Here is a 23,827-nt window from a genome sequence, read left to right as displayed (position 1 = left end):
TGCTTCTCTGCATTTTCCTTTAAGAGCATCTGTGGCCCCCAACTGCTGGAAGTGTAGGGTTTGGCAAGCTTGAATGCATGTAGTGGGGCAACAGTGAAGGAACCCCATTTCTGGGATGCTGGATTTTTGAGAATTATAACAAAAAAAGAAAAATCCTACACAAAGAAACCTACAACTGCAACAGTATGTAGGAATAACTAAGGGGAACTTACTTTGCTGGCTGATAAAAATGCTTGAGGACATAAAAGAACAATATCATATTCCTGGATGCTAAGTTTAAATGTAACAATGTTAATTCTTCCTAATTCATTTATAAATTCACTTCAATAATCATCAAAAGGCTGTTTTTAATTGTTGAACAACTTTTCATCTGGAAGAGTAATAAAATTCATTTTTCTCATATAAATATAACACACATAAATAAACTTCTTAAAGGCACAGTGATAGAAAACTCACATGAGGCTATAAAAGTTAAAAAGAATACAGATCTATGATATAATAGGGTGACAAAACAATGAAACAAAGTGGATGATCCAGATACAGAGCTGTATTATAAAATAAAATATTATGACTATGTATCACTTATTAAAATTGATGTTGGGGCAATTAACAATGGGGGATAATTTTTTTCTTCACATAATACATCAAAGTAAATTCAATAATAGTTAAAGTATATTTTACAAATAATAAAAACTGGAGGAAAAAAATACTAATGTTTAGAGAAGGTTAGATTTTTTAGGTTTAAAAAAGATATCAGGGGCTTCCCTGGTGGCGCAGTGGTTGGGAGTCCACCTGTAGATGCAGGGGACACGGGTTCATGCCCCGGTCCGGGAAGATCCCACATGCCGCGGAGCGGCTGGGCCCGTGAGCCATGGCTGCTGAACCTGCGCGTCCGGAGCCTGTGCTCCGCAGCGGTAGAGGCCACGGCAGTGAGAGGCCCGTGTACCGCCAAGAAAAAAAAAAAAAAAAGCTTTCTGAACCCCTTATACTACAAGTGTCCCCATCTGATTTAATGTGAAATAATGTTGGCATTACTAAAAAGGAAGACGGCTGCAGTCAGTATAGTACTGTACCTATTCTTCAGAGGGGTATGGCAGGAATAAAACAAACCTGGGTTGAGCATCAAGATATAAAATAAATATCTCATGGAATCTCAAAAGCCAAACCTAACCAAACCACACTGGGGTTCAGTTCTTACCCCATCACTTACAACCCAGGTTAAATCAAATGACAACTTGGAGTTTCAAGTTTGCTATACCTGTAAAAATGAAATAAATATCCTCATACTAGGTACAATGCAGCATTCCTTAAAAGATCAAATAATATATTTGGTAATATTTTGTAAATCAACAAGTACTGTGTAAACATATTACCAATTACTTCAGCTTTGTGGATGAATCAACATAGGCACACCTCAAAAATCTTTTTACCATGCCCTCTGCTGATACATCCCATGTGGTAAAGATACTGTATGTAAACACTTCTGTAGTAACTTAGCCAACAGAGTTCCTGTCTGGAGCCCAACTACCAGTTGCAAGTTTTCTGTCAGGATGTCAAAATCAATGTTCTCCATTCTATGGATAACACCAAAGAAGGGCAAAATCTATTAGCTTCTTTACTATGCAACAAAAATATTCTTTGTAAGGTTTTTTGCCTGGGTGACTGACACATGTGCTGACTCTCCCTTTGCAAAAAGATTGTTTTAACCTCTTGCAACCATTCTCTGTTTTCTGACCACACCACGAAGAATCTTCAAGTTGTTAACAAGGTGTGAGGGCTGGTGGAAGACCTTCTCATATTCAGAGCACTCAAAGGGTCTTTCTCCAGGGGAAGGTCAAAAGTGTTGAGAATGTTCTGAGTCAAGGTTTTTCAACAGTAACTGCGCTCAACCGGTTTCTCTTGAGAATGGAGTTGATAATGTTGAGTGAGGCAGGAGGGTAAGCTGAAACACTTCCCACACAGCTGACACTGGTAAGGCCTCTCTTGAGCATGAATTCTGTAGTGCTGAATGAGATGGGAATTCCAAATGAAGACTCTGCCACAGTCACAACACTGACAGGCTCTCTCTCCGACATGGTTACGTTTCCGCTGATATCGAATTAAATGTGTCTTGTTTCGGGGCAAGGTGGGTGGAAGGGCTTTTGCTGCCTCATGGGCTTTGAGATGTTGAAAAAGATGCACATCCTGGATAAAAGCTTTGCCACACTGGAAACATTCATAGTAGTCCTCCTGACTATGAATTCTTATGCAGCCATTGATATTTGCACGCTGAGTGAAAGACTTTCCACCTTCATTGCACCCGGGGGACTTCTCACGTGAATGAGTCTTCTGATGTCTGGTGAGGTGTGCCATGAAGTAGAAGGCTTCTCCACACTGTTTACATTCAAAGGGTTTCTTCCCTGTATGGATCTGCTCGTGTCTCTCACGGGCCAACTGGGTACTAAAGCTTCTTTCACAAAATTCACGTCTGTTGTGTTTGTTCTCTTGGACGAAAGGCCTGCTGTCTACCGGCTGGGGACTGGTGCAAATTCCAGGAGGAGTGCGTTCCTGGGGATCCTTTCCTAGAAGACCCTCTGACTGTTTAGTAAGATCTAAGCGTCTCTCAAATTGATCACAGTCATGGCTTCTTTCCTGAGGAAGGGTCTTGGGGTCATTCATTTTTACCAGACTCAAAAGTTTCTCCTGTTTGACCTGGTGCAAACCCAATGGATCATCGGGAGAAGACTCTTCTGCACAGACACACCAGAAGTTACCTACGTCCAAATCCTGTCTTCCTGCCCCTGAGGATGATTTTTCTATAGGCAGGCTTTGCTCTGGAGTTACATCTTTGGTTTCAGGTTTTTTCTCCCAATCTAAAAGCAATGTAAAAGTTCCTCTACTATTTTTACTCAGAGAGACACATCATTGTAGTAGAAACAGAAGAAAGAGACCAAACATAGCAGAACAGTTCTTAAAGAGGTTTGAGAGTTTTCTGGGAACCTAAGGAGAGAATGGGAGGATGGAAAGGACAGTAAGCAAGGAAGGGTGAGGATGAGGCAGAAAAGAGACCATCCAGGAGGACTGAACGTTGACAAAGATGCCAGAGACACAGACAGGAGAACAAGGAGGAAACCAGAGAAAGAGCTGGGATTGGGGTTTGTTTGCATCCAGACCACGCTTGGCAAATTACTACTATTCCAAGCAACTAATAGCTGTGGCAATAAAGGGATTCCACTGTCAAGTCAATGTGGGAGATACCATAGGGTCCAAGTCAAGCAGCTTTCAATCCCGTAGGACTCTTCAGAACCTTTAATTGGCATCTCAAATTCCGAAGAGGGGAAATATAGTATGCAGCATTTCTCTAACTGATCTCATCATGGAACACTTTTTTTTTTTTTTTTTTTAAAGAACGCCTATTACCATAGTTCTACAGGACCATTAGGGAAACACTGGAGTAAACAGGTCAACAACCTCTTGCTCAGAATAAAGCAAAAGGATTCTAACTCTTTTCTTGGCTCCCAATCTCTAATCTTACCCCATTCTCTTCAATTCACCATTTATTAAATGTCTATTTTGAGCAAAGCATTATCCAACCAGATGGTCATAATAAGTCTGTAAAAAGGACCCCAATCAAGCTATAAATGACTACAGGAGAAGAGATGGGGGTGGGGGTTGATTCCATTTAGGAACAGGAAAAACTCAACGGAGGGGATGGCATTAGGGCTCAGTAAGCAGTGAAGCGGGTGGCAAGCTTATAAAACATCCTGAGCAAAGACACTGAACTGTGAAAATACACAGTCCTGGGGAGCCAGCAACACAGGTTTCTACTTGGAGTATCTGTGAGAGATGAGGGTGGGATGTGAATTTTAGGCCAGATTGGGATGGATTTAAATGTTTTGCTAAAAGTTTGGATTTTCCTTTGAGGGTGGTAAGAAGCTGGTCAAAAGTTTGTGCTTTATGAAGGCAACCCCCTGAGTGGGGCTGGAAAAAGGAGTGGTATCACGCCAAGGTTTTTTGCTTGTCTCAGTTAAAGAGGAAAGACCTCTGATTTCTAGCTGCCAGAGGAAAGGCATGAATGAATGCATTCATTCATGTTGGAACACTAGAGAAAAGGGAAACTGGCCTCCCTGGAGCTGCGCAGGAGAGGAACTCATGCTGCAGGAAGAGATGAGCTTCAGAGAGGAGATGAAAGAAGTACTGAGTGCATGTGATGTGGGGAAGCGGCATGAACCCCTGAGGTGAGAGCACTTACCAACCTTCGCCCTGAGCTGAGAGGGCTTTGGGGAACAGCTCCCAGGCCCCTCCTGGCTGACCGGGGTTGTCTTCCCACGATTCCTGTCTCACTACTCACCTTGACATATCATTGTACTGCTGTCTTCCTCCACTGCACGTGACTCCTCCGCTTCCAGCCTTGAGATAATGTCAGGTTTAGGGAACTGGTACCCTGTTGAAGAAGGAGACTCACAACTTGGGGGTTCTGTCCTGTACCCACAGGAACTCCCAACCTGGGTTATAAAGACGGTGAGATAATAAGGAAAATGCAAATTTAAACAGAAGAAAAATAAAGCCTGTTTCCAATGATTTTGCCACCAGGGACATATGGCAATGTCTGGAGACAATTTTGGTCATCACAGCTTACCTAGGGAGACCAGGTTCCTAAAATTTTCCAGCATCACTTCCCGGTAGAGTTTCCTCTGAGCAGCAGTAAGGTAGGTTAATTCCTCTGGACTGAAGTCCACAGCCACATCCTTGAAAGTCACCAGCCCCTAAAATACCAGACACACTCCTAAATGATTGAAATCTAGGAATTATCCCAAGGAGGGGGAAAGGTGCCTGATGAGAGGGGACTGACCATGAAGCAGATGTTCAGACCAGCAGAAACCTTCTAATCCAAGTGTTCTAATCCACTTAGATTATTTCTACGGACTTAGAAAGATACCTTTCTTTGTCTTATAGTCTGAGAGAAGTGAGAACATTTCTGAGATAGTTCCTGCTAATTTTGACAGATTTGGGTTGCAGGAGAAAAATCCTTTTAAGTCACTTTATAAAGAAAGAAAAAATGCAAATAATTAAAAACTGAGCAGTATACCTCAACCTCAGGAATCAGAGACAGTTGGGTTTAGATTCTGGGTCTGGTTCTTTCTAACAAGCTTTATGAGAATGGATAGGTTAAGCCTCAGTGACTCATCCATAAAACACAAAGAGCTCATAAATATGAAGAGATATTCGATCTTATTAATAAATAAGAAAATACATTTCAAAATGACAAAGTATGATTTTATACCCATTCAACTGACAAAAATTAAGAAGTCTGACAATACAAAATATTATCTTAAATGTGGACCCTTGGGGCCTCTTATAAGATGCTAAGGGAAATGTAAATTAGTAAACCACTTTGGACTCAGAAATTCTGTTCCTAGGTATATTTGCTCATGTGTACTTGGAGATAGATATGTTCATAACATCTGTCTTATAACATCCAAAATATGGAAAAGACCCAAACATTCATTTATAGTAGAAGAAATAAATATATTATGGTATAGTCATACCATGGAATAGTATTCCAGCAATACAAACTAATTAACTACAGTTACATGCAACAATTTTGGTAACCGAAGGGTGAATTTAAAAAGCAGATATTAGAAGACTACATAAGACTATGATACCCATTTTACTAATATACATCTTTTGTGTTTTTATGGAAACATTATGCAGATCAATGAACATATGACTTAAACTAGAGGGCATGTACTGGCTGCCCAGCTCCTATAGAGGGATTTATTTGGCTCACGTGTGTTTTTTTAAATTCTTTCTTCAAAATTCATATTAGCTGCCAACACCAAAAAAATTGTATATTTCAAATTATTAACTGGATTTTTGGCTTCTCTTTAAGAAAATCAGGAGATCTGGGGATCGGGACCCACATTCTCACACGGTGCCATCAGCTGAAGCCGAGTCATAGCTTCCCCTTAGATGGGGCAGGTGCCCCCCCAGTTTGTCATAATCCACCCACTTACATACGGTATTCGTTTATATTACCTCAGTAGTCCCTGTGGGCATCTTCACTTGGGATCCTTGACATGGACACTGTAAGGACAGAGGGCTACTCTCAGGAATAGATCATCTAGGACAGTGTTTCTCAACTTTTTTCCCCCCATCTCTCCCTCAAGGAGCATTTTTAGACAATTTTTTTCCTAATCGTCACCTCCCTCCCATGAATTCTTTTCTGGTTCTAAAGGAAGTGTAGCATATTAATTTCTTCTAGGTTTCAAAATGTGATTTAACAAGAACATTGAGCAAATTAAAAAAAAAAAACACCTCACAACAGTATCATGTCCCTGTAATAGCTGCCATTTATTTCATATATAAAAAGGAGCATAATAATAGTACAAACCACATGAGGGTGGTTTTGACTAAGCCAAAAGTGGAGATAAAATGGAATACTAAACAATGAAAAATTAATTCAAAAGATAGGAAAAGAGGAACAACGTTAAAGATATAGTATGTGGGGTAGTCATAAGTGTGACAGAGAAAAATAAAGCAGGGAAGGGGAATACAAAGGGTCAGAAGAACATTTTTTATACGAAAGCCAGGAAGAGGCTCAGTTAGGTGATGTTTATATAAAGACTTTGAGGAAATGAGGATGTGGTTTAATTAGACGGGGAATGTCTGGAAATCAGGAAGGTGAGGTCCCCATATTGGAGAACTAAATCAGAAGAAAGCCCGACTCACCTGAGATCTAGCAGATGGTATACTGTCAAACATCGTTGTGCCCTTCTTTTGTTGTTCTTCGGTGTTTCTCTTTTCTGCAAGGACAGAGTCCCGAGCAGGGAAACCTAGAAGGGAGCAGAAATGACCATGGAATTGAGTCCAGTCAGGCAGCGCCCATAGGCACAGAGAGTAGCCTGCCACCCCCACGCCATCCTGTCCTGCCACGGGACGGAGCAGCAGTCCTGGACTTCCTATGACAAGAGAAAGACCACAGAAATCATTTCTCAGATCAATATGGCAAGTTCCAGAAAAGAGTTCTGGTTATCTTCCACCTCTAAACTCTTCCATTGCTTCTCAGTACCTTCAAAATAAAGCAGGAGTTCCTCTTTATTTATATCAGTGGTCCTAGCCTCACCGTCCATTCAGTTACCAGAGAACCTCAGTTTCCCAGTTGTAACATGAAAATGATAAGACCTCTACTTCTAAGGGTTCCTGTAAGGATTAAACATTACATATGTAAAGCACACAGCATGCATTTTTTTAAAATGGCAACTCTTATTACTAAGCTTTCCCTACATCTTTTTCACTCACTGATCTAGAATACAACCACCACCTTCCCTACAGAAACTTGAACCTTGAAGGCCTTCCTTGCCTGCAGTCTCTTTCTAAGTGTATCTTTCATTAATCTGTAATTTTTTTCTCATATCTTAGAGAGCTCTTTCCTTTCCCCTGAATTCCAGCTCCATCAAAGGCTGTGCCTTTGGTCAAGTTTAAAACCAACGTGGGACAATATCCCACATGTCCACTGGAGGCAGTGTAACACCGTGATTAAGAGCACAGACGCTGGTGCCAGCCTCCCAGCTGAATCCTGACTGCCAATTACTAACCGTGGGACCAGGGGCCAGTCATTCAACGTTTTTGTGCCTCTGTCTCCTCATTTATGGAAGGAGGGTAATACCTATTTCAAGGGCTATTAAGAGAAGTAAATGAATATTATAAAATACCTAGAATGTAGTACATTTTAAGTGTCCAACATGTTCACTATTAACATCTTCAAAATTCTTTTAAGGAATGCAGGTGCACAGGACTGATCAGAATCCTTAATTCATGATACATCAGTATTCAGCCATGCATGACCCTCATGTTTATTTCAAATTTGTTTATACTTTTAAATGTAATTAACCCATCCCACTGGTCCACACCCAAGTCTTGTTCCCTTGTCTTTCTCTCCTTGTCTCTCTCTATATACACCCAAACAATACTTTGTTTTTAGTATCAATTTTATTCAAAGGACTATTAGGAGTGAACAGCTTTCTTCTCTCATTATTGAAATGCCCTTAGTTCCAATCTAGTAACTTGAGTTTCTAAGAGACAAGTCAAATTTTAACAGAAGTTAAATTTCCAGGCCTCATATCTCCCACATTTTACGCCCTCTTTTTTTTTTTTTTGGCTGTGTGGTCTTTTGTGTTGATACTGAAGTTCAGGCTTAATAAGAAATGTGGAGGGGAGGGGGAACAAAGCTGGAGGGAAGGGGTACTCCTAGAGAAATAATAAATAAGCAAAAGCCAAACCCCTAATTTCTTCCATTTCACACAAGATTAGGCAGATTAGACTGGATTATAAAATTCATTTGTTCAGTCATTCAACAAATCTTTATTAAGCTCCCTATTACATGCCAGGTATACAGCAAATGTTCAATAAATGCAAACAGCCAGTTGCTTCTTTCCTCTCTCACCTCTCTCCGCACAAGCTTGGATCAAGTTTGCCACCAGGTTTCCTGCTTCCTTGCTGCTCTTGGGCTGTTTTGACCTCACCCATGTCTGAACCTCCTCTGGCAGAGTATTCAGAAACTGCTCCAGCACCAGTTGCTCTATCATCTGCTCCTTGGTGTGGGTCTCTGGCTGCAGCCATTGCCAGCAGAGCTCCTGGATTTGGCTCACAGCTTGGTGAGGCCCAGTCACTGACAGGTATTGAAAATGCCTAAACTTTTGGTGAGAAACTTTCAGAGCCCCTAGGTTTCTTATGCAGATGGTTTCTGGATTTTTTTCTTGATCGTGTAGATGAATGAGCTGGGGATTCCTCAAGATATCCAAAACCTGTCATGTGCAGCATCTTTACAGCTTGGCCCTTCAAAGGATGGATATACTCTAAAAGGCAGGCTGTTTCAGAACACACTGCTGTGGAAGATGGTGTGCAGAGTTGTACCAGATGAAGAAAGGATTCAGAAACCTCAGGACCTCCAGAAATTACACGGAGAGACTCACAAATGGCTTCCACAGTTAGGACTGGACAGCAGAGGTTATTTGAAGCAAAGGAAGTTAGCTCTTTTCACACAAATGTCTAAATGAACATTCACATAGATTTGCACATCTACAGACAGGATGCTGCCTCAGTCACAGTACCAGGTCTAGAAGATCCACAGGCACAGGCTAGAAAAATTTCAGAAATGGCAGTGAAGGGAAAAGAGGCTTGAACCCCAAACCACAATGAACTGAACTGATAGATCACAGAAGAATGTCACTTAAAAAAGTGAATTTGGGGCTTCCCTGGTGGCGCAGTGGTTGAGAGTCCACCTGCTGATGCAGGGGACGCGGGTTTGTGCCCCGGTCCGGGAAGATCCCACATGCTGCGGAGCGGCTAGGCCCGTGAGCCATGGCCGCTGAGCCTGCGCGTCCGGAGCCTGTGCTCCGCAATGGGAGAGGCCACAACAGTGAGAGGCCCGCATACCGCAAAAAAAAAAAAAAAAAAAAAAGTGAATTTAAATGAGTTAATACAGAATGAGGAAAGATCCTTACAAAACATACATTCTACAAAGAACTGGATTCATATGCAAAATATATAAAGAAATCATACAAATCAGTAAGAAAAAGGCAAACAAAACAAGAGCAAAAAGGTTAAAAGATCTGAGCAGGTACTGCACAAAAGAAGACAGCTAAATGGCTGTAAATATATGAAACAGGGCTCAACTTCATTAGTTATCAGAGAAATCTGAATTAAAACCACAATGAGATATCACTACACACCCTCCAGAATATTCAAAATGAAAAACTCAGATGATAGTCAAGCGTTTGAGAGGAGACAGAACCACAGAATGGTATATTCATAACAGTGGAATTCTAAACAGAATTGAGAATATGGATGCATCTTGCTGTTGAGTAAAAGAAACCAGGCTCAAAAAAAGGTCCACATTACATGAGTCCATTTGTACACAGGTCAAGAACAAGCAAAACAAGTCTAAGGTGTTAGAAGTCAGAATGGTGGTAACAGTTGGGACTGAGATTCGGGGGGCAGTGGTAATGACTGGGAGGGGACAACATAAGACGTTTCTGGAAAGCTGGTAATGGTCTATTTTCTTAATCCAGGAACTCATGACATGGACACAGTATGTTCGTTTTGTGAAAACTGAGCTATATACTAATGGTTTGTGCCTTTTTCTGTATTATATTTGACTAAAAATTTTTTAGCTGTGTTATAGTCGTGGGGAAATATCTAGGTTGTAATATTAAGTGAAAAAGCAGGAAACAAACTTGAATATAGAATGTATACTCAACCATATAAAGCACAGGAAAAAAACTGGAAAGTAAACCAAAATTCCACACCAAAGGGGTTATCTGTGAGCAGTGAGACTACAAATTATTTTTACTGGTGATTTTATACTTTCTCCCTCAAAACTACTTCCTAATTTCAAATGTCCTACAATGAACCTTCTATCTTCTATGATCAGGAAAATAAAAAATACTTTTCTTCTATAAAATTTGCACTCTATGAAATCACGAACAAAATTGCCACTTGGGGGAAACATTTCCTTTTTTCTTTTCTCCTCTCCACTAAAAAACATGCACCTGTGATTTATATGACAAGCAGTTTTTCTGTTTGAAGGCATTTTTGGTTTTCATTATTATAAATCATAATGAGTGAACACCACTGAAACTAAGTATTTGTCCACATCTCTGATATTTCCCTTCTAGGACAGATTCCTAAAAGCGAAATTACCTGGACAAAGGGTATGAACTTTTTAAAAAGTCCTTAACACAATCTGCCAAATTTTCCTCCCAAAGGCTTCCACCAATTTCTTCTTCCAATCTCAATATATAAGATTACATACCCACCCTGCACGTCAATAGGCCAGCTTCATGGGCATGTAACCAGTGCAGTCACACAGAGCCTCAGAAGGGCTCAAGCTTAATTTAATGCTCTCTTGTTGCTGTCTTGAGACTTTCCATATTTTAAACAAGGGGCCCCACTTTTTCATTTTGCACTCCACCCTGCAAATTATGTAACTAGTTCTGCCAGCCAAGAACATTATCATTTCTCAAAATCTGTTGCCAATAAGACAAATTAAAGATATATTTTATTCTTTAATTTTGCATTTCCTTTGATTAATAATAGAGCTTACTACTTTTTTCAGATTTATTGGCCAATTATACATTGCTCCTATCCTTTGCCCTTTTTTCCTACTGCTGATTGGTAAAGGCTCCATATAAATAAAGGATATTCACTCTTTGACCTATTTGCTTAAAAAAAAATTCCAACCATGCCACACTTTCTCTTTAGTCTTCATAGAATTTTAATATTTCAAAGTCCAATTTATCACTACCCATTCAGAGATCAGTTAAATATTTAAATATATTTTCTTATTTCTTTATTTAAACATTTCATTTTAATTCTTTAGCTGGAATTTAGTCTGGGATAAGGTATGAGAAGAGTATAATTTTTTCTAAAACCTCTCCCACCTACCACCAATTATTAAATTTGCTATCGCTTCCTTCTTGGGATGTATGAGGCCCCCCTGAATTGAATTTCTAGGTCTGCAGCCTCCAGGGAAGGATCCTGAGAAAGGAGTAGTGGAAATGACTGTGAAATCCTGCCAGCCTGCCTCCCAAGACTAGCCAGGTCCAAAGCTAGAGCAGAGAGTCACAATCCTTTCTCCTGGCCCAAAGAGGGAAAGCAAGACCTTGAACAGTCAAGGCCCTCCAGGACACAGGTACTGAAAAGAAGCTCATGGCTCTGTCTCCTCAGAGGGCACCCTCAGCATCCCTCCTTTTCTCTCTTTTACATAAATTCTTGATTCTGCTTCCCTTAAATATTTATCTTTTGGAGCTCAGTCTTATCCTAATCCTACATCCCTTATCATCCAACTTTTAACCACATACCTCAGTAGTTGTTGGCACATTGTTTTTCTTCCTAACATTTTTTTACTCAAACTTTATTTTTTAACTCTTGATACCACTAAAGCCATCTGGGCAAAAGGCTCTCTGATGTCAACCAATTAATGACTTTGTTCAGTGCTTTGTAATGCTCATTGGTCTGCTCAGGTTTTCTATTTCTTGAATCCAATTTTTAAAAAATACTTTTCCAGGAAAATCATCCATTTGCTTGAAGTTGAAATATATTAACACATGATTGAGAATTTGAAATATCCTAAGTACACAACTTTATCCTGTCTATAATCAATGTTGCTTTATTCCTAGTTTGTCTTTTTTGTTAATTACTGCTATTTTTTTCATTATTGCCACGCATCCCAAGTACCAGCTGCTACTTCCAATGCCATTATTTTTGTTTTCTCACGTATTAGTTTCACTTATCTTTATTATTTTCTTACTCCTGGTTCCTTTAGAGTTTTATCAGTTTGTTTGTGGGACTTTGGGAATCTCCTGAAACAAATGCCTAATTTATTTCATTCTTTCCTGACTATTGAAAGCTGTTAATTTTGGTTATATATCAAATTTAGGGGAAGTCACCACTCCTGTTTCGATTACTTTTAAAATAATTCATAACGGCACTTCTGATTTCTCCATTCACCAAAAAGTTCCTTAGAAGAATAATTTCATTTCCACTTTAAACATTCATTATTAAATATTTACTTGACATACGGGAAGTAAATGGTTTCTTTATTTTGGAACATTAGCCATCTACACAAAATGATGTGGAAACGTGGGTAATTAGTAGCACCTTTCTAAATTTAGCTTTTCTTGGGACTTCCCTGGTGGTGCAGTGGTTAAGAATACACCTGACAATGCAAGGGACGTGGATTCCAGCCCTGGTCCGGGAAGATCCCACGTGCTGCGGAGCAACTAAGCCTGTGCGCCACAACTACTGAGGCTGCGCTCCAGAGCCAACGAGCCACAACTGCTGAGCCTGTGTGCCACAACTACTGAAACCCGCGCACCTAGAGCCCATGCTCCGCAACAAAAGAAGCCACCGCAATAAGAAGCCCGCACACGGCAACCAAGAGTAGCCCCTGCTCACCACAACTAGAGAAAGCCCACATGCAGCAACTAAGACCCAATGCAGCCAAAAATTAATTAAAAATAAATAAATAAATAAATTTAGCTTCTCTCATCTGTGAAAATAAGGAAAAAGAAGAAAGACTTTTTTCTCATGTTGCTGTAAGGTTTAAATAAGGTGGGAGCTGAAAATCACGAGGCATACCATCCTGAAGAATCAATTTTTAAGTCTACTATTAAGAAACATGTTTTATAGTAAGACGAAAATAGATGTATTATGTAAGTTAATGCAAAAATATTATGAATTTTGAAACGAAAGAGGGCAGCAAGTAAATTTCCTGAAAGGAGAAAGGTAGTATTTATACTTTCTATCCTTTCTACCCAAATAGCCCCTTCTATCTCACCCCCACGCCCACGCCCCCGCAACCCGGTTCTCCAGGGAAGCATGTTAGAAGGTAGTGACAAAAGCAGCTAATATGTTAAACACTAAATAAAAGCTCAAGAGTTCCTAAAAAAAAAAATGTATGAGTGATGGTAGGTTGCTTGATTTCTGAGTAGGGAAGAACTTCCAGAGAAATGGGGATGAGAGTGGAGGGAGAAGGGGGCGGAGACCAAGAGATCCCAGGTGGGCAGAGGCTGTGGTGGGAGGAGGCAGCAGGGACTGAAGGGAGCAAACAGAAGAGAGGTGCTGAGGCAAGAGAAAGGGAGCAAAGCAAGGCAAGGCAGAGTGCAGGGGCAGAGCTGAGGAGTGGGGCAAGCTAAAGAGGAAGCGCAGAAAAGAGCTGCCAGTCTGGGAAAGGAGGGGTGTGCCGGGGCACGGGCTAGGCACACAGAAAGAAGGGGCAGGACTCAGGTAAAGGAGCAGCAGAAAAGAGTGGCGGGACTGAGGAGAGAGAGGGGTCCAGAGCCAGGACAGAGGGGAAGGATACGGAGAGGAGGGTTGGGACAGAAGTGGAGGAGAAGGTGGAACAGGGCTGAGGGAGAAGGAGACATAGGGCAAGGGGAAGGAACACAGACAGGAGGGGTGGGACTGAGATGGGGGAGAGGAGCAGCAAGGAGGGGCAGGGGCCAAGGCACAGCGGACAGACGCAGAGTGGGACTGAGGTAGAGCAGCAGAAGTGGGGACAGTGCTGAGGTAGAGGGAAGGTAAGGGACTGGGAGAGGAGAGGTGGAACCAGAGCAAGGGGGAAAAACACAGACAGGAAGGGTGGGACAGAGGTAGGGGGGAGCAGAATGAAGGAGTTGAGCTGAGGTAGATAAAGGGGGTGGAGCTGGGAGAGAGTTAGGGCAGAGCGGCCAGACAAAGGCAGGGCGGAGTATGAGAGCTGGGCCTTGGGGGAGAGGTGGGGGCTTAAGGGGGCGTGGGGTCTGGATGCGGAGTGGAGGGAGCCTACGGCGGGGGGAGTGACTGGGGGGGTCCTCAAAAGGGAGGGTGGTCCTTGAGGAGGGCAGGGGGGTGGGGCAATCCTTGAGGAGGAGGGGGGATCCTCAAGGGGAGGGAGGGTGCTCTAGCAAGGGAAGGGCCAGGGTTGGGTCCTTGAGGAGGAGGGCAGGGGTCCTGGAGGGGGAGGGCTGGGGGGTACTCGAAGGGGAGGGTGGGGGTCCTCAAGAGGGAAGGAGGGGTTCTGGGGGGAGGGTGGGGGAGGGTCCTCAAGGGAGAAGGAGGATGTTCTGAGGGGAAGGGGGGGTCCTCGAAGGGGAGGGGTGGGCGAAGGTCTTCAAGGGGAAAGGAGGGTGTTTGGTGGGGAAGGGCGGGGGCGGGCGGACCGTCCAGGCCTGAAAGCCTTCTGGCCGAGGAGGTCGTTGGCAGGAGGCCGAGGCGTGAGGGGCAGGGAGGCCGCCGCATCCTCCTCAGAGCCGACCACCGCCCGCGCGGCCTCCCGCCTCTTCCCCTCAGGGCCGCTACTTAGCGCCTTTCCCGTCGACTTCCCAGTGAAGGGTCCCGGCCCCCCCAGCGTCGCCTCAGGTAGGCCCGCGCCTCCACTGCCCGCGAGCCCGCTCCGTGGCCCCACGTGCCTCCCGCAGTGTGCGACCCGGGACAGCGCACGCTCACCTTGCTAGCCCGCCGCCGCCGCCGCCGCCGCCGCCTGACTGAAACGCTCGGCCTCGGACTTGGCGCCCAAACCCGCGGCGCATGCGCTATGTGCGGCCTGCGCGTGCGCCTTGTGGGGCAGCCGGAGGGCTGCGCGGGAAACGCAGGCCGCTTCCGCCCGGCTCCGCTGGGGGACACGCGAGAACCAGGCTGGATTGGAGGGAACGGAAGACCTTCCTGTAAATGCTTTAGTAATTTTTTCAATAGTTAACACATGGTTTAAATTTTTTTAAATTAAATAAGCAGTATGCAGTGGAAAGTCTGCTCACCGTTTGTGTGTGTGTGTGTGTGCCACCCACCAATTTTTTTAACACCTTTATTGGAGTATAATTGCTTTACAATGGTGTGTTAGTTTCTGCTGTATAACATAGTGAATCAGCTATGCATATACATATATCCCCATATCCTCTCCCTCTTGCATCTCACTCCCACACTCCCTATCCCACCCCTCTAGGTGGTCACAAAGCACCGAGCTGATCTCCCCGTACTATGTGGCTGCTTCCCACTAGCTATCTCTTTTACATTTGGTAGTGTATATAAGTCTGTGCCACTCTCTCACTTCATCCCAGCTTACCCTTCTCCCTCCCCGTGTCCTCAAGTCCATTCTCTATGTCTGTGTCTTTATTCCTGTCCTGCCCCTAGGTTCTTCAGAACCTTTTTTTTTTTTTTAGATTCCATATATATGTGTTAGCATACAGTATTTGTTTTTCTCTTTCTAACTTACTTCACTCTGTAGGATAGACCCTAGGTCCATCCACCTCACTGCAAATAGCTCAATTTCGTTTCTTTTTATGGCTTAGTAATATTCCATTGTATATATGTGCCACATCTTCTTTATCCATTCATCTGTCGATGGACACTTAGGTTGCTTCCATGTCCTGGCTGTTGTAAATAGAGCTTCAATGAACATTGTGGTACATGACTCTCTTTGAATTATGGTTTTCTCAGGGTATATGCCCAGTAGTGGGATTGCTGGGTCGTATGGTAGTTCTATTTGTAGTTTTTTAAGGAACCTCCATACTGTTCTCCATAGTGGCTGTATCAATTTACATTCCCACCAACAGTGCAAGAGGGTTCCCTTTTCTCCATACCCTCTCCAGCATTTATTGTTTGTAGATTTTTTCATGATGGCCATTCTGACTGGTGTGAGGTGATACCTCATTGTAGTTTTTGATTTGCATTTCTCTAATAATTAGTGATGTTGAGCATGCTTTCATGTGTTTGTTGGCAATCTGTATATCTTTTTTGGAGAAATGTCTGTTTAGGTCTTCTGCCCATTTTTGGATTGAGTTGTTTGTTGTTTTGATATTGAGCTGCATGAGCTGCTTGTAAATTTTGGAGATTAATCCTTTGTCAGTTGCTTCATTTGCAAATATTTTCTCCCATTCTGAGGGTTGTCTTTTGGTCTTGTTTATGGTTTCCTTTGCTGTGCAAAAGCTTTTAAGTTTCATTAGGTCCCATTTGTTTATTTTTGTTTTTATTTCCATTTCTCTAGGAGGCGGGTCAAGAAGGATCTTGCTGTGATTTATGGCATAGAGCGTTCTGCCTATGTTTTCCTCTAAGAGTTTTATAGTGTCTGGCCTTACATTTAGGTCTTTAATCCATTTTGAGTTTATTTTAGTGTGTGGTGTTCACCCACCAACTTTTTAATGTCATAAACCACATACACCCAGGTAACCAGTGCAATTATTTAAATATTTATGAATAATTATATTGAATAATTATGAAAGCATGAACGTTTTCAGCGTCCTTCCACAATTTTTTTATGTATATATAAGTAGATATATATGTATATGTATTTGTGCGTTATACACACAGATGCGTCTGGTTATCATTGATATATATTATAAACATGTATCTATACTATAATATATATTCTGTACATATATATCTGTAATACAAATAAATATATTTTAAAATATAAAATATTTTAAATATATAAATATATATCTTATAGATAAATTTAAATGTAAAGATATAATACAATGTATGACACTTGCACAATATGATATATACTGTAACATAAAATGTGTACTTAAGTAATATATAACACACCTATCATTATGATGATACATAGATTCACTATTACGTATAATTATATATTTGTCCAAAAATAATACATATATTTTTATGTTTGCAAAAATACTCATGGTCTTATTTCCTCCCTTTTTTATACAAAAGGTGGGAGACTTTGCACAGTATTCTGTGCCTTCATTTTTTACTTACCAGTATACCTCGGAGAGCTTTTCATATCAGTACAAAGAGAATTTGCCCACTGTTTCTGAACAGCTGTTTGGATTCTGCTGTATAGTTGTGACTTGATTTATTTAACCCATTCCTGACTACTGGGTGGTTGCGTTGTTTTCAGCCCTTTGCTACCAGTATTCAGTGCATAACTTTGACCTTCAGCGATTCCGAGATGTGTAAATCTGCTAGGAAGATAAATCCCCTGGAGTGGAATCGCTGAGGCAAAGTGCACATGTGTGTGTCATTTTGATAGAGATTTCTAAATTGTGTTCCATAGACACTGTTGCAGCTTAGACCCCCACCAGCCTGTGTGAGCAAACCTGCATTCTCAGTGTTATATGATGCTTTTTCAAATTTTCCAAAACCAAGGTTGAGAAGCTCAAGGCAGTTCTAGTTTATGTTTCTTTTTTCATGAGCAAGGTAGAACATGTTTTCCTGTGTTTAGGAGCCATTTGTATTTAACTAAAGAATATTTATCGGGCAGGGGCTCAAGATATGCGGGGAAAGCATACTGAAACGTGCAATAATTATTTTATGCATAATGATGTTCATGGTAGTGATGATGATGATGACATAATGGTTAATATTTCTTGACACAGACCTTTATACCCATCACAAAAATTAACTCAAAATGGATCACACACCTAAATGTAAAACCAAAACTTGAAAACTCCTGGAAGAAAACGTAAGAGAAAAACCTATGACCTGAGATTTGGCGATGACTTTTTAGGTATACACGTGCAGACTCTTGCAGAGTCAAGCCTAGTCTCACAAAGTCGGAACACACAAACTACTGGTGGGGGGATTCCCGAAAAGTGCCCTCCTTATCTGGAAATCTACAACTCAGAGGTCATTTAAACTCTCTGAGCCTCAGTTTGTCCCTCCAGAATGAAAAGACAGTAACTTATTAAATATAAGAATCAAATATGATTACATACATGCGTAGTGGAGGAAAGTTTTTTCCTCTACCCTCTTATGGTCCCTGGGTGGGTCTGAAAGTTAACTAACAAAGACGATTAACAGGAGAAAAGCCTACAAGTTGTTTTAATATAACTTTTACATGACACAAGAGCCTTCCTAAGGAAATGAAGACCCAAAGAAACAGACCTGAGTATTTTATGCTAGGTTTGATAGGGCGTGGACAGTTGTGGAAGACTATAAGAGGTTAAGGAATAGGAGGTAAGTGTAATAACCTGGTGGAAACTTAGCAAGGCCTGTGTGTTAGGATTCTTCTTGGAAGCGTTCCTTTTTCTTTGGAGATCAGGATGCTCCTTTCCTCCTGGTATAGGGAGGGCACGTCTCCCATGAGGGATTTATGACCTGTTTCAGGGAAGAAGGGGAAAGGAGAGGTGAGAGTGAATTTCCTGCTTTGGCTGTTTTCTCAAACCCCTTCAGCTTCAATATGCCAGGTGCCACATTTAGGCGTAGGGTATCCTGAACCACATCACATGTCACGTGACTGAAATAGTGTATGAGACCTGTACAGGCAATTTATGGGTTGGCTACAATTTTATTGTTATTAGGGGGTGAGTATCAGGAGATGGCTTCCTTCACCTCCTCTCCGGGGCTTCAGATTCCCTGCATCACTGTCCCTGTCGCTGTCCCCATACCCCCTGGACCCGTGCTCCCCACCAGTCAGGAAGACAGAGCCCCCGTTGTCCCCTCCCTGCTGGACCCAGCGTCCTGTCTTGTCCCTCCGGTCTTCTCTCCTCTAGGTGGCAGGAGGAATCCACGGGAATCAGAGTCGCCTGTGCGCTCAACTGGATCAAGAACTGCTGGCCGTCCTGGGGTGACTCCCTGGTCCTCAACGTGACTAGCCGGCGCGCCCGCCACACGGGTCCCAGGTTCCTAGGCAGCGCCCCTTGAGACCCCCAGACCCTGAACGCACTTGGCGCGCGCTCTCAGGGAGCCCCCTCCCCGAGAGCCCCCTCCCCTTCCCTCTGCAGCCCCTCAGCGCAATCCCACTGCCGCCCCGATCCCCATCAGCCTCCAGCCCCGAGCACACGCAGACCCTTCAGAGCTGCAGCGGCAGGACTGACCTCCCGAACGGGTTGTGACTTGGCGCGGGCTTCCCGGGGAACAGGGGCGGGGCGGGCTAGCTCAGTGCTGGTCCCAGGCATCCTGCAGAGGGTCCAGAAAACGTGCCCGGGGACCGCGCAGGACAAAGGCGCGAAAGGAGCCCCTCACGACCACTGCCCCTCCCCTGTCCACATAGATACTCAGGTCGAGTGACAAACAGTGCCTGAACCAAAGTATACAAAGTTGTCATGCTGGCTACAACTTATCGTTACTAGGGTTTGGAAATCCTGGTCCTGCACCTCCTCTTTGACCCCAGCGTTCCTGCCTCACTGTCTCTGTTTCTGGGCATTCCAGCTGGGCCTCAAACAGCCATGCTCCCCACAGCGCCCCTCCCCCTCCCCACCTGGACCCAGTCCTGGACCAGGTCTTCCAGGAGAAGGGAAGTGCGAGTTGACAGGAAAGAGCCGCAGGTTATGCTTCTGAGCAGCAGAGACACAACAGCCTGGATGCCCGGGTCACGGGGAGGGGGGCGGGGTAGGGGGCTGCAGAATCATCAGACACGCAGTGACCCCCAGCCACACTGTGGAGTTATTCGGATCGGAGCATGTATAGGTGCAATTCTCCTAGATGCCAGCCACTAGTTTTCTCTTCTGAAGAGCTGCACCAATTTACCCTTCCACAACAATGCATGAGAGTTCCAGGGGTTTCACAGCCTCACCAACTCTCATATTTTTCCTCTAGTCATTCTGATGGATGTGTACTTGTACCACGGGAATCTGGTTTTGGAAAACAAAACTTTAATTTATTGAAATATCTCAAGCTGGATAGGTTATAAATATCAACAAAGTTAGAATTTCAGAAGTAGAAGCTGGAGTGAGAAAGAGGTTGTTTGTTTGTTTGTTTTTATAATGAATACACCTTGTTACTGTTTGGGATTCTTATGAAATGTGTGTATTATCTGAACGAGAAAACTCTCTATATGTTCTCCTATATTCTTGAGGCGAAGAAGCTGATAGGTGATAATTTTACTACTCAGAAATGGGTGGATGCCTTCCTAAGTAACAGAGGGCTGTAAACTGGTGATAATCTTAAAACCAGCCAGCACGAAAGAACTGCCATAAATATCTTGTAAACTATGAAGGCCCCACTACATGCGTACAAGGAGGAAAATTAAAAGGTGCTGGCTGAAGCAGCAGCAGAGAAACCCTGGAGGAGGGGCCCTGCAGATGGAGGAAACAGCCAGTGCCAAGGCCCTGAGTCAGGGTTTCTGTCACCTGCCACCCAAGGAGTCTGATACAGAGGATGCAGGACAAGGAAGAAGGGTGGGGATGAGAACATGAGAGTGGAAGGATCTCTCGGGCTGGAAGAATGGAAAAGCCATCCTGGAAGGAAACTTGTCCTGCAGACTAGTCCCACCTCCCCAGGGGCATATAGGGAGGATTTCCCATGGAGATTGCAGTGCTCTCTCTCCTGCTCACGTTGATTCCACATCACCTCGCTGGGGGGCTCCAGGGACATCTCTCTCCCTGACACCAGGATCATCTCCTTGCTCCAACCTGGTGGTCAACTTTGGTTTGAAAACCTGATGCCCGGCTCCAAAGAAGGAAAGAAGAGTGAGATGCCTCCCAGCATGCAACCCAGACCAAATGTTTGCATAGAAAGACCAACCGTGTGATAAAAAAAGGACCTCCAGAGAGAACGTGGGGAAACTCCCTCCCCAGCCTCCACATCCACCTTGACCTACCCACACCTTCCACCCCACCAGCTCAAATCTCTAAGGATGGAGATCCAAGTAGTTCCCAGGCAGCAGAGCCCACCCCATTGCGTACATCAGCCAATCAGCTCATACCTTATCTCTCTGGCCACTGTAATTGGTTAGCTGTGGTCATGTGATGAAGCCAGGTCCAATCAGATCAGGTCAGACTCCTGGGAGGAATACAAGCACCAAAATAGTCTACCATTCCTGTTGCAAGTGAATTAGAGCACTGGTGCTCCTGGGGCTCCTGGAAGCTGTCTTGAGACCAGGAGCAGAGCCAACACCATCAAAATCCCAGTGCTAGAGGCCAGTCCGGGGCTGGAGCTCATCCGTGTCTTCTGGAAACTTTATAGCCTTTTGGAATCACCAGACCACCAAGCTCTGGTGAGCCCTGTCTGAACTGGGGGAGGCCGTCCTTACACAGGGAGCTCAGATTCCCACAGTTGTCAATAACGTGTCCTTGTACAGGTCCTTCTGAACCAGCTCCAGCAGGACCTGGGTGAAGGACATGGCCACATCCTTGAAGATCACTGGTTCCTGTACCGCCAGACAGCATCCTTGTTCACCGAGGGACTGGTCCCCCACGCGGCCCAGGAGAGGACATGGAAATCCACTGGAAGTTGGGAATGTGTTCAGAATTGCATTGTGGTAGATTGCAAAAATGGCCAGAGTTTTCCACCCTGCCCCATGTCCATACCATTTGACATTTAAGTGTGCAGTGCCCTCCTGTTCTGAATCTGTGCTTGGCTATGAAAATTGCTTTGGCCAATGGGATCCTGGCAAAATGTGACTTAAAGAGAAGTTTGAAGTGCTTGAGAAACTGTTATTGGTTTCTATCTTGTGCCCTGAACACTGCGTGGGGATGAACATGCCTAGGCAAGCCTGCTGGAGGATGAAAGTTACCTAGAGCAGGGCCAGGTCTTCCCAGTCCCCCAAGAGAAGCCAGCCTAGGTGAGCTGAGGACCAGCGTCCACCAGGCATCTGGAGGAGCCCAGAAACCTCAGCAGAGCCACCTCCACGACCCCTTGTGGCTGTTGCTTCTAAAATTTACCAACTAAAGGATGCTCCCCACTCTCCAGTCCTACCTACAGTTCACCCTGAAAGGAATTCAGAGTGAAGATCCGGGTGAGGCATTCTATGCTCTGGGAAAAGTGGAGGAAATGGCCCTCCGATAATTAGATATTTTCAGGAGAAAATATTATGAACCAAGACTCTTGCATCTTCCCATACTTAGAAAAGCACTAAAATCATTGACTGAGATGTCTGTTCTTCATGACCAACAGGAACCTTGTGCTGAGATGTGTGTTTGATTGCATGGATCCCTTCTCCAAAATCACACAGAAACTGACCTCCTACCTACCTTTTGGAACAGTTCCTCAGAGCTCTCTGAGAGGCTATCTCCTGGTTCTAATCCGCAGTAAGTCCCCAAGTAAAATTGAACTTCACACCTCTCGTGTTGTGTATTTTTACTTCAGTCGACAGCTTCGACTTTGTGGTTGTTGGCAGAGACTCTGGAGCCAGCCTGCCTGGGTTCGAATCTTGGCTTGGCTACTTATGATCTGTGTGACCTGAAGCAAGTGACATGAACTCTCTGTGCCTCTGTTCTCTTCTCTTGGAAAGATGGATAATAACAGAACCAGCCATATGGTTGTGAGAATTAAGTGGATCAAAATGTGTAAAGACATTAGCTCAGTGCCTACCACATGGTCAGTGCTCAAGAAATGTTCATCATTCTAAATATTTGTGTAAAAATGGAGGAGCTCCTAGTCAATGGGAGAGAGATACAGAATTGAAGAGTACATTTATTCACTCATGTATTCATCACAGCCTGGTGCCGGGGCTAAATTAACATAAGAGACCTGGTCAGCGGTGGACACAATATTCATCCTCCTTTGCTGTAATAATAGAAGCTAGTAGGTGACACAGGATTGCCCAGCTAAGGACTGTACTTTCCAGCATCTCTTGCAGCTAGATGTGGTCATGTGACTATGTTCTGGCCAATGAGGTTTGAGGAAAAGTGATCTGGGCAGCTTGTAGGAGTTGTCCTCTGAAGGACTAAAGTGTGTCTTCCCCTTCCCTCATCCTCCTCCCCTTCCCCTGAGCCACAATGTGGACGGGATATGGGGGGCTGAGCCCTCTCCAGCCACGTGGCACAGAGCACCAAGGTCAAAGGAACTTGGCTGCCCAACTCCACGGGGATGCAACACCCCAGCCCTGGGAGTTTTACACACAGACCACAATCATGAGAGAGACATCAAGTTCGGTTTATTTAAGCAGCTGTATCTGGGGACTTTACATCACAGTAGCCCAGCATGCATGATTCCAGGGTGCTGAGTCAAGAGCAGGAAGCAGAGGGAGCTCAGGTATTAGGAAGCAGTGACAAAGCTGAGACAGCACAGGGGACATTCACACACCTTGATTTCATGAAACTCTAACACAGGCAGAGGAACGAAGGTGCAATTTGGGTCAGTTTTCAAAGGTTCAGGAGGAAATTGGGAATCAGAGTCAGGGTCATCCTGTTCCAAGTAATAGGTGAAGCAAACACTTGGCTGGAAGGAAAGCAAACAGAGAAGAAAGAACAGAACGTTAGTGTCACACTAATGACATTTTGGGGTCAGATCATTCTTTCGGGGAAGGGGGGCATCCTGTACATTGCAGGATGTTGAGCACCATCAACATCATGTATTATATATATTCATATTAGAGAAAACATGCAAATAGAAAATGTGTTAACAATCGGTGGATTTGGATGACCTTTGTACTGTTTTCATAAAGTCTTTGATTCTCACACTATTC

The 23,827-nt window shown here is 43.7% G+C and overlaps 1 protein-coding gene across 1 annotated transcript; it reads right to left on the bottom strand.

The window, feature by feature from the left end:
- Nucleotides 1-1,869: 1,869 nt before the first annotated feature.
- Nucleotides 1,870-15,053, bottom strand: ZIM2 (zinc finger imprinted 2). Its single transcript, XM_027097221.1, has 8 exons — nt 14,971-15,053; nt 13,123-13,126; nt 8,426-8,786; nt 6,712-6,815; nt 6,019-6,066; nt 4,619-4,745; nt 4,331-4,423; nt 1,870-2,852 (listed from the first exon to the last, which is right to left on the bottom strand). Exons 1-8 carry the CDS (start codon nt 15,051-15,053, stop codon nt 1,870-1,872), a joined length of 1,803 nt encoding a protein of 600 aa, XP_026953022.1.
- Between the last annotated feature and the right edge of the window lie 8,774 nt (nt 15,054-23,827).

Source organism: Aethalodelphis obliquidens, unplaced genomic scaffold, assembly GCF_003676395.1.
Source record: "Aethalodelphis obliquidens isolate GAN/ISIS:26980383/991018 unplaced genomic scaffold, ASM367639v1 scaffold113, whole genome shotgun sequence".
NCBI lineage: Eukaryota > Metazoa > Chordata > Mammalia > Artiodactyla > Delphinidae > Aethalodelphis > Aethalodelphis obliquidens.
This window is presented reverse-complemented; position numbering and strand designations above follow the sequence as displayed.